Below are 14,869 nucleotides of genomic sequence, written 5' to 3'. Positions count from 1 at the left end.
TTTCACTTGCATAGCTATCGGCTGGTTTATTTTTGGTGCTCCAGGTGTTTGATGTAATCACTCTGTAGGTGTGCACATTCAGCTTGATATTGAAGAACGTCGCGTCGCTGTTCATGAATAAGGATTCCCTTAAGGTTGAAGCTGATACTAGGCTTTGGGAGCTCATAAAGTATGTTTATAGCTAGCTAGCATCACGTGAGACTCACAGAAATACAGAATTCCCTCAGCCTGTGACTTCTCCATTTGTTTCGTTTCTCCATGCGACGACATACTAGGTCTGTAAGCGGGGCCGCGCATGGCGGGTGTCAGGTGAGCAGCAAGGGGCAGAAGTGCCGGCCATGTGGACGAGCAGCGTGGGCGAGAGGCGAGGTACAGGCAGCAGCAGTGCGGGCATGCAAAGAGCCAGGGAGGCAGCAGCCATGCGAGGTGTGCTGCGTGCGGTAACGGCATCAATTTGCTTCCTTCTTTACTCTGCTTGATTTGGGATTTCTTCTACTTGCTTCATTTATTCTTTAGTTTATTTGATTTGGGGAAAGCAATCCAAACTTCAGTGAAAAACCGAACACCACACCAAAAAAGTCGACACTGAATCAATGTGTGCTTTCTCTAAATTCTATCAGTAGCCATGTAATATAGTTGTTACATGCCATGAACTTACACCTGCAATTTTTGTGCTGCAAAAAACCTAGAGAAGAGGCCCGTAATTTACACTTGTCAGAATTTCTATACTTCTCTCTATGCTGGATCCAGATGTTCATGTTAGATATGTTGGTCGTACTTTTGATACGGTAAGCAAGATTGCTCCACTAGATGACTGTACAGCCAACTCACCTGTGACTGACATGAGTTTGTTGAGTGTAACCCTAGAACTTATGATTATGATAAGCTGTCACCCACATTTAGCAGTATGTTCAAGAAGATAAAAAGGAGCCAGCAAACAAACTCTCCTAAACTTCATATTTCTGATGTAACTCCTTATTGTGTTTTAATTGTGTCTATATATGAGAAATAAATTAGGGAACAAAGTTTTTTATTGTGTTTTAATCATGTCTACATCTGAGAAATAAATTAGGGAAGAAAGTTTTTTATTGTGTTTTAACAGTGTCTACATCTAAGAAATAAATTAGGGAAGAAAGTTTTTTGCATTGACGATGGTATATATTTTGATAAACTGGGCATGGTTAATACAATTGTAGAGCGCATTTCTATGAGAAATCGAGTTTTGACCAGAACAGATCAGATGCAAGAAGATATTGAAATGAAATTGATGGCTACCAGAATTCACAGGTTAAGTACCGATCGTTTTCTTTTACATGTTTGTTTGAGCCAACAACTCATGTATTATGTTATCAGTCATGAATTACTGGTATTAAAAGGACCATAAATTCAATGGACTATGTTTGCTTCATACATTTCGAAGGGCATCCATTACCAAGGGATGGAGCTCAAGGACACGCCTGCACCGCTAGAGAAGTTTTTTGCAATTGTGAGTACTATTGTCAAATGTTTCCTGTTGTGCAAAAAATGGAATTGAACCAACATAGGATTCTATTGTGGTAACAGGCGAAGGGAAAGTACTAATGTTGAGGACATGTTTCTTGCTCATATCTTTGGAATGGACACTCTGGCCTGTGGCCTCCACAACGTTGTCAAGCTGATTGAGGTAACTGAAAAAACATTAAGACCCACTAAACTTTTCCCATGCAAAGGTTTTTAAACTGGAAGTGTTGTTCTGTGATGTTGGGATGGTTCCCTAGATGATCTTTTCCGCAAAGCGGTACCAGAGTTTTGATAGTGAGATTGGTGCCTTGATCGAGGTACGTCACTTTCAAGTTTGGAGTTTGATTTCTTGATTGCGAAGAATTGGATTCGAATTTGTGTATGTGGTAACATTGCTTTATGGCTCTATAAATAGGATGGGAAAGGAGACTTTGAGATGCTAAAAAAGAAGGTTCTAGAGTGCAGTGCACTGTTCCATCCGGCAAGCAGGTAAATGTGTTGACAGTCTAGGCGTCCTCTCTATTTCTAAAGGTTACTGATTGGGTATATATATCATGATGTGCTTTCCTGATGCAGGAACTAGCAAAGATTCTGTTTTAGTATGCACTACAGATGGTGCGATGTCCATAGCTCTAGGAATAAGCACAAGCATGCGCTCTCCGAACACGCATTTGTTCTCCTCACCACGGGTTAGTACGAGCATGGGACTGAGATAATCTAGATGTAGCATATCAGAATTTTTCAGAATTGTTACCTCATTTGTTTCGAGTGGAATCAAACTGAAGTTAGTTAAAGCTTATCATGCATTTCATATTTGATGTGCACGATCGTGTTTGGTACTTGATATTATTTCATAGTGTGGCAACGATGCTGCTGCTCAGTAGCACAACAGAACACTTGGCATGTATGAGTTCTTCCCATTACATGTTTTGGTTCGTACTTCTAAAAGTATATATTGTAGCATTTTTCTTATTCCAACTATGCCTCAAGCTGAGAATTAGTAGCATGCTATGCAAATTATTGTACGATTTATTTTTATGTGTTGCTTGTATTCATGTAATGCACTAACATTTTATCGAATAATTTGTGCACCTCTGCCTCTCCCTCCCTCCCCCGCCACATCGCGGAGCTCCGTCTTTGTCGGTCGCTGTGCAATCCCTTCGTTGGCACCCACGCGTACCTTATCGACTGCACGCCGCCGTCACCAAGGTCCTTGTGACCATGCGCCGCCACTCCATTGTCGTCCTATGGAGATTATTCCCTCCTTGAAACTACCCCCTCGCCCTCAACCTCACGCGCCTTGCAGACGGGTGGCCTCACCGCCGTGGGGTCGGTGCACTCGACTGTAGCCCGAGTTTCGCTTCGACACCATCTCGAACGACTCGCGGACGTCGTGCTTCATTTCATAACAGTATAATACACATTTGTACATAAGTTATCGTTATATTATGTGTCTCCGTTGCAACGTACGGGCACTCACCTAGTAAAACGTATAAAACAGTGTTTTGGATGATCGGTCTTATAAACCAACTTTTGTAAGACAGTCAGAAAATTCTGATAGATCCAGACAGAATCAAGATCCAATTCTATGTTTGAACGCGATCTGCACGAAACAAGGGCCCTTACATTTGTCTGAATCAACTTTATTATTACGTTCTCATATTGACCCAAACTTCATTGTTTCCAAGACGTGGAGTCCTGGACACGCTTCAGATCCTCTAACAGACACTACTAGACTACAGAGGCAGCAGAACCCTGTGCCGCCGGCTTGCTGTGTCGCGAGCAGAAGGACCTGAGCCTGTCCAGGCCGTCTTCGAGAGAGGACGGATCGATGGCGAAGGTGATCCGGAGCCAGTCCTCGCATCCCACAACACGCCCTGCACGCAATTTGTTTCCGCCATGTCACACATTCCATCTCAAAAATAAGAAGAAGAAGGTGATCTCAATCAAGGTGGATGCAACAACGACTTGTGCTGAAGCTGAACAGATGAACCGATCCGATCTGCCTCCAGGAGCTATATACAAAACTAGTCTACGTATTCAGGAGAACAGCTAGCAGCAGAGCACCTGGCAGAACAACCACTGATTCTTCCTTGGCCAGCCGGCAGCAGAAGTCCATGTCGTCTTCGATCCCCTGCAGGCAGGACAGGTCCAGTTTCACCTGCAGCAAGTGCAAGCCAACGGAACACCCACGTACACCAGCCTGTATGTTAGCGGATCGCTCGCTGTTCATGCATGAGCATGGCAGCGACATGGAATGGAAGAGTGTGTACCATTACGAACATGGACCCCATCGGTCTGCTTGGGCATGCGATCCCGTTGACGCCCTTCAGCTTCTCCCAGCACATGTCCGCGCTTTCTTTTAGAGTTCTGATGTTTCTTCGGAAGAACTCCTCGCTTGTGTTCTCCAGGAGGTTTGGAACCGCTCCCTAACGAACGAACAGAAACAGATCTCGTTTAGCTAGACAGACATGGAAAGAGTGTGCGTGCACTGCACACACGGTTGTATAGTAGTCACCTGAACAAACGTCGTAGGGTCAGAGCAGATGTAATGGTAGGTCTTGATGCTGCTGGCTACCTGAAAAACAAGAAACATCATCTCATGACTGCATTTTGAATGAAGAAGAAGAAGAAGTAAATCAAGAACCTTGGTTCTCTGAAACACGCCACTAGGGTCACTGGTAGCGATCCACCCGAGCCGCCAGCCGGGCACCAGCCACCTCTTCGAAATGGACCCCAGCGTGATGACCGGAGCCACGGCCCCAAACACGCCCATCGGCACGAACCTCCTCTCTCCAAACGTCAAGTGCGCGTAAGCCTCGTCCGCTACGACAAACACGCCGAGCTTCCGCGCAGTCTCAGCAACCTAAGAAACACAGCACAAGCAGGCATTCAGACTTACAGACTACACCCCCAAAGCAGTCAGTCAACTAAGCCATAAACCAACCCCAGAGCCAGCCAGAAGTAGCGCGCGCTTGCCTTGGCCAGGTGCTCGTAGGAGTAGACGTTACCGCACGGGTTCCCGGGGTTGATGATGACGACGGCAACCGTGTTCTTGTCGGCGAGAGCTCGGACACTGTCGGTGTCGACCTCCCAGCCTTCGCCGGGTACAAGGTCGAAGTACCGGGCCTCCATCCCGCTGAACACGGCGCGCGCCTCGTAGAGCTTGTAGCCGGGCCTAGGGAGCAAGATGTTGGCGCCCGGACGAGCCAGCGCGGAGCACACTATCTCGATCGCCTGAGCGCCGCCGTTCGTCAGGTAGACGTCGTCGGGCGACAGCTCGTATGGCAAGTCACGGGATAAGTACCGCGCGACGGACCTGCAGTTTGCGGGTTTTGGACCGCCGTAAGATAACTGAGAGTCTAGAGTTGTGAAGAACAAAGATGTACTTCTTTTTTATTTGTCACGGTTTAGTTTAAAATAAATTAACAGACGAACAAATATTCGTAAACGGAGGTAGTATAATAGAAAAATGGAATCAGCAAGAATATGATATAATTAAATGGAAAAAATGGTTTTAGCTAGGAAGGTCAGTTTCTTGGTTATTGAAAAACTGAAAATCTAGTTTCTATAAAATAGAACATAAACTGGTGCATTTGAAACCACTCTAGTTTCTATAAACCAGTTTCTTATAAACTGGATGCTTCCAAACAGGCTTAAATGCCTGTCAGGAAATAAATTCATTGTAACTCCTAGGTGTCAGGAAGCTGAACACATAGCACAGGTGCAGGATTCAGTTACTGTTTCTTATATCAGGAAAACATGATGACATGACTGATCACAATCCAAGAAAGTGAATTTTATAGCTGGAACATGATCAAGGTGGAAAGCAATATTTCCCCTCGTTTGATATTAGTTGCTTTCAGAGCAAGCTGACCAAGACAACTTTGGAAGACGTAACTATATATGTAAGGTTCAGTGATTCCCAAACAGAACACTGTGTTAACTTGAACTGGCTATTAAACTCATGTCGACATCAGAAATAAGACGGGGAATTCAAAGGGCCTTTCCAGTGCTGCCATAATCCAGATGCTTGAAAAATCTGGTATTAGTTAGTAATCCATTTCAACGTCAATATGGATAACTATATTCATATCTGATTCTAATATGCATACTACACAGGTGTATCCCAATTCGTTTTTTATGATTTTTCCCCTCTCTCTATCCAAATTCGATTTAACTACGTCAATTATTCTTATTTTGATGACATTATTTTTCTATGTTTAATTTGTTTATTGATAAATATTTATCTATAGTTTTATTGATTTTGAAAATTAACTACATATCCAAATGAGAATCTGAGCTTGAGATATCCATTTTTGGTATTATCGTACTATAATATTCATATCCATATTAAGATTTGAATTAAATGTAGGGGTAGTAGATAGTGGTATGCGAATTCGGCCCCCATTCAGAACGCATCCTTATCCACAGCACCAGCCCAACAAAAAAAAATTGTTAGTCATACCAATACCATTCACGGCCGCGATAACAACATTGATTCGCTCCTGTCCCAGGCATCTGCATCTCCCAAGGTACCTCCTCTGGCTGCCCCACTTTCTGTTGATGTTCATCGTCCTGCCAGTGTAGAAAGGGGAACTGAATCTAATTACAACCCAGGCCAGAATTTTAGTATGTTGTCCAATGACCCATTGATTCAAGAAGCACTAAGGTCAACCCAATCACAAAGGCCAACTCATGGGGTAGCAAGTGTAGATCCTATCCTGGATGGCTGCGATTTAACCACAGAACAACGCTGTAATCAACATAATCAGGATGGTCTCACTTCTTACGCAGTTCATATCAATGAACCACTCCTAGTCGGTCAGCCATCCGCGCACAAGCAGGGGGACTGCTCTGATGCACAGCTACAAGAATTTGTTGCACATATTGCTTTACCAAAAGAACAACCGCTAATCCATCCACCTCCTATTGATACCCCAGACAGTTTTAGTGCATTAATGGGACAATCCACTGAATCTCCTTCTGTATTGTATAATCAGACTCCTACCTTCACAAAGAGATCCAGTATTAGACTAGCTGCCAAGAAAAAGATTATGATGGGGCGTTCCAGGGATGCAATATCCAAAGCCCAGGACATCCTGATAGCTAAGCTCAATAATACTGCAACAAATCAAAAACAAAACCAAATCTCTACTGCTTCATGTTCCTCTAACCAAGATAATTCTTTTGAACAGATTGCTCGCCTTTTCTCAAGGCCACTAACCAAAGAGCAGATGGAGGCAATCATGGAATTGGTCAATCAAGGGATAGAGAAGACAGGGCATAACAGGAGGGGACACAAGGTGGCTCCCATTGCTTCCCCAACCATCAGGGTTGTGGGGGATGCCTGAGATCTCTTCGCGGTGGCAGTTTTCTTCTTATGATGCATGCGATCTGGTGTTCCTGGTTCCCTCAGTGGGGTGTTTTAGTTCTATCTGTAGCTGTTCCAATTGAAGTGGCGTGGTCATGGCTGTTTTGGCCTGGGCGTCCTGTGCTTTTGTGTCGGCTGTCCTCCAATCTGCTTGTGTGGGGAGTGCTATATGTCTGTAATCTGTGTTGTCTGTGTTGGGAGTTGTTAGGTGTTTGGTTGCAGTCCGTGTCTGTCTGCGGTTCTGTCCCTGGTACTTCTAGTCTATCAAGTGGAAGTGGTAATTCCAGTTAAATGTGTTCCAACTGCACTATTTTCTCTTGGAATGTGAGGGGTTTAAATGATCCGGCCAAACGTGCAAGTGTGAAACAAACAATTCTGTCCTCAGGTGCAACCATAGTTTGTCTCCAAGAGACAAAAATCATGAACTGGACCAATGACTTACTGAAAGAAACCGTGGGATGCAAGCTGGCTTGCCAGACAGTTCAGCTCCCTTCGCAGGGTGCCTCTGGTGGAATTCTTTTGGCCTCTGACGCAGATTTGTTCGAGATGGACCTCATTCCATGCGCTTCAACCTACTCGATCTCGGTTAGGATTAGCTCGAGAGTGGAGGATGAGGTCTGGGACCTCACGGGGGTTTACGGCCCCCAGCCAGAAACTGAAAAAATGAGCTTTCTGTCAGAGCTCCGAAACATCCAAAATGTGATGCGTCCGGAATGGGCGATCCTGGGAGACTTCAACATGATAAGGAGAGCAAGAGAAAAAAATAAAGGATCAATCAATAGAAGAATTATGAGTCAGTTCAACAATACAATTGATGATTTGCATCTGTTAGAGCTTGAGCTCAATGATAGAGCCTTTACTTGGTCAAATGAACAAGTGGACCCTACAATGACCAGGATAGATAGATTCTTTGGGACAACTCAATGGCATGGGCTCTTCCCATCGGCAGATCTGCCGTCCCTTTGCACTATGACTTCAGACCACTGCCCAATTATTATGCAAGGTCGTTCACAATTTCGTTTCTTCAAAGGCTTCAGATTTGAATCGTTCTGGACAAAGTTGGACGATTTCAAGGAGGTGGTTAATCGAGCTTGGTCTACTGATGTTAACTCTGAAGATGCCATTCTGAGGCTGCATGTCAAGATGTCACGCACAGCTAAGGCCCTTAGTATGTGGAGACGCAAAACAGTAGGGAGCATCAAGATCCGCCTGGCAATTATCCAGATCACTCTTACTCACCTAGAGAAGGCGCAAGAAAATAGACAGCTCTCCAACGATGAATTGGAGTTCAGGAGAAGACTGAAAATCAAAATTCTTGGTCTTGCTTCCATTCAAAAAGCAACTGCGAGACAACACTCCAGACAGTTATGGATGCGTATGGGAGACGCAAACACGAAATTCTTTCACCTGGTAGCCAACAATAGGAGAAAGAAGAACTATATCAGATCTCTCCTTCGGAATGGTACTTTATTGTCTAGCCAACAAGACAAAATGCAAGAGGCTCATCAGCATTTCAAGGAGATTCTTGGAGAGACTGGAATGAGACATAAGGTAGTTCAGTGGGCCGCTCTAGATTATTCCCCCTTTTCGTTAGGTGGGCTCGACATCGTGATGCAAGAGTCGGAGATCAAGAATGTGGTCATGAGTTTACATTCAGAAAAAGCTCCTGGCCCGGATGGTTTCATTGGCCTTTTCTATAAATGTTGCTGGACCTTGGTTAAAGAAGACCTCACTACTGCAATTAACGATTTCTACAATTTTAGATGTAAAAACCTCCACCTAGTTAATGAAGCAAGTGTTGTTCTACTCCCAAAAAAGAGGTCTCGGGTAGCATCGATAAGTTTAGACCTATTAGTCTAATAAACAGCTTTATAAAGATCGTCACCAAAATTTTGGCAAACAGACTGGCACCGCGCATGAATGAAATTGTATCTGTTGCCCAAAATGCCTTCATCCAAAAGCGATCAATTCATGATAACTTCTTATACGTTCAAAGGGTGATTATGAAGATGCACAAGAGGGGTCAGCCTGCGCTTTTCATCAAGCTTGACATCTCCAAAGCCTTCGACTCCATAAATTGGGCTTATCTCCTTGATGTGTTAAAGGCCCTTGGTTTCTCCCAAAGGAGGCGAGACTGGATCGCTCTAATTCTGGGCTCATCTTCCTCCAAAATAATAATAAATGGAGAGCCGACAAATAGAATTAAACACAGGCGTGGTGTACGACAAGGGGACCCCCTTTCTCCATTTCTTTTCATTTTAGCAATGGACCCTCTCCAGCGTATGATCGATAAGGCGGCTCAGGCTGGGCTATTGGGAAGCGTCCTGCCTAAAGGGGCAAAGCTTCGTTGTTCCCTATATGCAGATGATGCTGGGGTGTTTGTAAGAGCAGACAAGTCGGACCTCAAAGTTCTCAAAACGATTCTGGAAGTCTTTGAAGGTTGTTCAGAGCTAAAGATAAATTTTGATAAAACAGAAATCTTTCCAGTTCGTTATCCTCAGTCGCTTTGGTCAAATCTTGCCGAAGTGTTCCCGGGTAAATATGCTAACTTACCTGGAAAGTATATTGGTCTTCCCCTCCACTTTAGGAAGATTAAAAAGATCTCCTTGCAACCGCTACTGGAAAAAATCAACAACAGACTGGCCGGTTGGAAAGGCAGACTACTCTCTAAAGCAGGCAGAGAAACATTGGTTAAATCATTATTAACAGCCCAACCGATTTATCATCTTACGGTTTTTCCAGTTCAAAAATGGCTGCTAAAGAAAATTGATAAGATAAGAAGAGGCTTTCTTTGGAAAGGAAACAACCCTGAAGCTTGCAGTGGAGGTCACTGTTTGATCAACTGGTCTACAACATGTCAGCCAAAGAACAAGGGGGGACTGGGCATTCTGAACCTAGAACGCTTCGCAAGGGCTTTAAGAATCAGATGGCTGTGGATGCGTTGGAAGAACAGGGATAAGGCGTGGATTGGTTTGCAATCGCCATGCGACAAAATAGATGAAGAACTTTTCAATGCATCCACAGTGGTCAACGTTGGTAATGGGAGAACAACAAGTTTTTGGAAATCTAGTTGGATCCATGGTCAGGCGCCTAAGAATATAGCACCAATTCTATTCAAGAAAGCAAGGAAGAAGAATATCTCAGTTTTTCATGCTCTTAGAGCCAATAGCTGGATTCAGCTATGTCTGCCATGCATACGAGAAGACGAAATAAAAGATTTTGTAACCCTATGGCAGGCTATCAGTAGCATGCAAGAACTTAATAACTTGGAGGATTCCATCTCTTGGAGATGGACGACTGATGGTCAGTACAGTGCAAGCAGCGCATATAACATTCAGTTCTCAACAAACTTCTGCATAATGAAAATCTGTTCCATTTGGAAAGCAAAAACTGAACCCAAGTGTCGCTTCTTCGCTTGGACTCTTTTACATAACAGAGTGTTGACAGCAGAGAACCTTCAGAAAAGGGGATGGCCTCACAATCCTTCTTGTTGTCTCTGTAATTCGACCTTTGAAACGACGGTTCATCTCTACAAGGACTGCCCCTTCAGCAGGGAGGTGTGGGACAGAATCTTGTCTTGGTCGAATCTTTTGTCCTTTAAGGGGATCTATGGCTTTGATTCGTTGTACGACTGGTGGAGAAATTTGAGAAGTAGGTGCAACAAGCCTTCGAGAAGATCCTTTGATGGCCTTATCATTTATTTTTTATGGAGCATTTGGTTAGAGAGGAACAATAGAATCTTTCACAGTCAGCTTAGATCAGCGGAGCAGGTCGCGCTAGTGGTCAAAGAGTTAGTTAGTTGTTTCCATGGCCCGGCTGGCTAGTAGGTCCGCTTAGTAAATTTGTTCAGGAGTTCGCTTCTAGTCTTGTAAGTCGTCTTGGTTTCTTGTAATTTCCTGTTAGTTCTACTCCTTCTAATATATTGGAGTGGCAAGTCTTTTGCCTCTCCCTTTCAAAAAAAAATGCCGACACCAGTTTACGCATCATGTTAGTTCAGCATCATGCAGTCTAGAAATAACAAGTCACCTCCGTGCGGGCTCAAGGCCGACGCAAGTGGAGTAGGAGTTGTACTCGCCGGACTGGAGAGCGCCGGCGACGGCGTCCACGGCTTCCGGCGCCGTCCGGAAGCACGGGAACGCCGACGGGTCGCCGTGGCCCATCGGGATCACCGGCCTCCCGCCGCCGCCGCCGGCAACCATCTCGGCCTTGATCCTGGCCAGCACGCCGCGCACCGAGAGCGCCATCAGGCCCAGCAGGGTCTCGTTCGGCTCGAAGTTCCACGAGGCCGGGACAGCCGTCACCTCCTCGTTGCTGGCGCTGCTGCTCTCCATCGCTAAGTGGTGGTTGCTCTTGGCGTTGCGCGGAAGGTTTGGCTTTGCTGTCTGCTTGGCCACGTACTGCGGGCTTGAGGAGAGTTGGAGTTGGAGTGGACGTGTGCGATGCAGGTGCCCATCTACTTATAGCACTGTGAACAGAGCAACCAGCTTGGGAAGGAAGAATGAAACTGGAACAGAGCAACCAACTTGGGGAGGAAGAAGAAGAGAGGATCAGAGCAGGAGACTGATGGCGATGAATGATCGAGGATTCTGAGATAGAATAGAACTACAAATGGTTACGTGTCCTCTACTCTGTTTTTTTTCTTATCATGGTTCCGCCTCTACGTATGAAAAGTGACTAGGTTTATAAATAATAACTAGGTCAGTACCCGTGCCTTGCAACAGGACATATAATATCTCGATAACTTATATATACACATATGTGTTATATAATTATGAGATAAAGGATGACATATACGAGCTGTCCGAGATGACATCGAAGAGAAACTCGGGCCTGTGACGCACGGGCACTCACCTAGTGTATTATATAAGATAGGTCAGTGTCCGTACATTGCATCTGGAATATATAATATCTCGATAACTTATATATACAAATATGTGTTATACGATTATGAGATGGATGACAATATCCACAAGCCATCCGGAATGATATCAAAGAGAAACTCAGGCATGTAACGCACGGACACTCATCTAATAGTGTATTGTATAAAATTTAACAAGAAGATTTAATGGCAAAAATTCAAAATCAATAAATATAAAATAAACATAAGCATAACTATCTATTTCATCTAGTTTTTTTTCCATAATACGATCAAGGTACTCTTGTATATTTTCAGGATTGTTAAATCGATGTGTTCCTCTCGTATGTCAACAGATCAATAAATAAATTCCTACGCAGAGTCGCACCATCATGTAAAGAAATGTTATAAGTAATATTATCCTTAACTACAAATTATATATATGCTATTATTCTCACCATACTAAGTTGCGCTCTTAAACCACTGTCCCACCACTCCATAATGTGCAAAGCAAAATGACCAGTATTAAGACTAAAAAAGTTGCCAACTTTGTTATATTATGAAATTATAAACATAACATATATATATATATGACATAATAATTTTAAGTAATTACCCTTTTAATTCGATTGGAGCATCAGGTCGAATTGAATGTCACCACATATAAATGTCATGTGACCATCCAATACGTTTGACACCGTATGTAACCTTATATTTCTTTGAAATAAGAAGAATAATTTCCCAAAATCTTTTTAGTGGTATATCTTTGCACCATTCTGGAGTAGGTGTGAAATTAAACACAGACACAAATTTGTTTGCATGATTAATACGAAAAGTACATAGCCTATAGAGTATCTCCATGGCATAAGAACCTGCAAACCATGAGACATTAGAATTATATGTTTGCACAATTTATTTAACTATATAGATCAAGGGAATTCTGACTTACAAATTTGCAAAGTGTGATGTAATAATTCATTTGAGGCCAATTATTTTATATTTTTACCAACTCTATCGCGCTAGGATCCTTATATGACTTCGCTTCTTCGTCAAAACCACACATTTCCTAGAGAAAACATATTAATATAATAGAGAAGTGCCTGTGCGTTGCAACGGAACATATAATACCATGATAACATATAATAACACGATAACTCATGTGCAAATATGTGTTATACCGTTATAAGAAAATGTTTCGTAATCCATTTGTGATCCTAGTCATATATAAATTTTGTTATTTTAATCTAGTTATTTCACCACTATATTGCAATACAAACTTCTATATATGTGTCGGCGTTTCGAGACCGGAGGGTCCCTAAGCCGACGAGTGAAATGTCGCCGCGTGCCCCAGCCCAGATGGGTCGGCGCGAGGCCGAGCGCGAAGGGGGGAAGTGAGGTGGCTGGAGATGGGCGTGAGAGAGGTGGAAATCCCGCGACCTTCGTGTTCGTCCCGCGACCAGGTCGGGTGCGCTTGCAGTAGGGGGTTACAAGCGTCCACACGGGAGAGGGAGCGAGCGGCCTCACGCGAGCGCCTGTCTTGTCCTCGTCCCCGCGCGGCCAACCCTCTGTAAGAGGGCTCTGGTCCTTCCTTTTATAGGCGTAAGGAGAGGATCCAGGTGTATAATGGGAGGTGTAGCAGAGTGCTACGTGTCTAGCGGAGGAGAGCTAGTGTAAGGCCCAAAATTGGTATAATAATAATAAAATAAATAAAGAAATAAAATAGTATAGTGAGATATCTTCAATCTATACTTGAGCTTTGGATTTTGAGGACTGAGCTTTTGAAACAAAGAATGAATGTAGAAAGGTTTAGTATCCAACTGAATGATTATTCATTTTATTAAAAAAATAAAACATTACAAGCATTTATTTAAATGAGTATAGGCACATAAGGATAGTATTGAAGTTTGATGACTCAAATCTAAACTGGACATTTAAAGTTCTAAACATAATGTGAGACTCAAAAAAAATGAAAGGAGGATTTATCTTTACATTAAAATTATATTTGAGATCATAAAAATTCAAACAGGTTTTTGAATTTGAATTGGATATTTGAGACTTGAAATAGGAAACTTAAATTTAAATTGATGTTGAAGCACAAACTTGAAAAGAAATAGGGAAAAAATAGAAAAGAAAAGGTGAAGCTCGTCTCTGCACTTGGGCCGTTTCTCGCGCCGTGGCCCATCCCCTTCTTTCCCCCTCAAACGCGCGCCAGCCCATTCGGCTACTCTCCCTTCGCTTTTTCTGTTGGGACACTTCCGTGTGGGCCCCGCGTGGTCAGCACCATCTCCTACCTGTGGCAGCCGACTCCACCGGATCCACCGTAACAGAACCAAACCAAAACTCGCGGGATCTCCGGATCCAGACTCGCGCGCGGACTCGGGTTCACGGTGGGGGTCCACTCGTCATCCACTTCGCCGCACTATACGCCGTCTAACACTACCGGGTGGGGCCACTTTGTCCGCTCCAACCTCTCGCCGAAATCAGCGTGAAGCCGCGGCGGGTTGTTGCGATAAACCGGGATCACCAGCTGACCATGGCCGTCTCTGATGCGTTCGGGGGCTCGGGGTATATAAACCGCCCTGGCCGCACCCTGTTCTCCACCAAACCGGAGCATCGCCGCCTCGCCCAAAACACCAGACGGGAAAATTGAGGGCGATTCGGTGATGAACGTCACCGCTCTGCAAATTCGCTCGCGCCGTCGTTCTGTGCACGTGGTCGGGTGGGGCAGCTGCTTCTGTTTTCCTCTTGAACCTCCTCGTGGATCCAGTTCGGGGGCTGCAGATCACGCCGTGGATGGAGCGACCAGAGGAATCGCCGCTGTGCAGCGCGCCGCCATGGCTGGGCCTCAACGCACAGACATGGGTTACTTGTGGACCGTCATCGGGATGTCGCCGCGACCTCATCAGTGGTAAGCGAATCTTTCGCTATGTTGTCCTTTTACCCGTCCCTGGTTCGCCGGCCACAGGTAGACTTGGGCTCGCACGGTGGTTACGGCTGGTCAGTGCGCTATAGTGGCCTCGATCGCCTTGGACTGACTGGCCGGTGTGAGAGGAATGCATGGGGAGCTTGGGCATCGAGGCTTGTGCTTTGACAGGGCATCCGCCGCGGAGGGTTCCCTGGCCACCGTGCTTCATGGCCGG

The 14,869-nt window shown here is 44.6% G+C and overlaps 1 protein-coding gene and 1 long non-coding RNA gene across 2 annotated transcripts; one reads left to right on the top strand and one right to left on the bottom strand.

Moving 5' to 3' along the window:
• The first annotated feature begins 1,177 nt into the window (after positions 1–1,177).
• LOC103648063 (uncharacterized) lies at positions 1,178–1,990 on the top strand. The gene is made up of 5 exons (XR_002267748.1): positions 1,178–1,287; positions 1,421–1,486; positions 1,564–1,663; positions 1,758–1,817; positions 1,916–1,990. It is a non-coding gene; the product is annotated as an uncharacterized lncRNA (long non-coding RNA).
• Positions 1,991–3,055: 1,065 nt separating this feature from the next.
• Positions 3,056–11,289, bottom strand: LOC100279999 (uncharacterized). The gene is made up of 7 exons (NM_001152947.2): positions 10,901–11,289; positions 4,480–4,819; positions 4,148–4,366; positions 4,019–4,078; positions 3,774–3,929; positions 3,568–3,661; positions 3,056–3,377 (listed from the first exon to the last, which is right to left on the bottom strand). Exons 1-7 carry the CDS (start codon positions 11,203–11,205, stop codon positions 3,232–3,234), a joined length of 1,320 nt encoding a protein of 439 aa, NP_001146419.1. The 5' UTR covers positions 11,206–11,289; the 3' UTR covers positions 3,056–3,231.
• Positions 11,290–14,869: the final 3,580 nt, after the last annotated feature.

This window comes from Zea mays, chromosome 2, assembly GCF_902167145.1.
Source record: "Zea mays cultivar B73 chromosome 2, Zm-B73-REFERENCE-NAM-5.0, whole genome shotgun sequence".
NCBI classification, from domain to species: domain Eukaryota; kingdom Viridiplantae; phylum Streptophyta; class Magnoliopsida; order Poales; family Poaceae; genus Zea; species Zea mays.
This window is presented reverse-complemented; position numbering and strand designations above follow the sequence as displayed.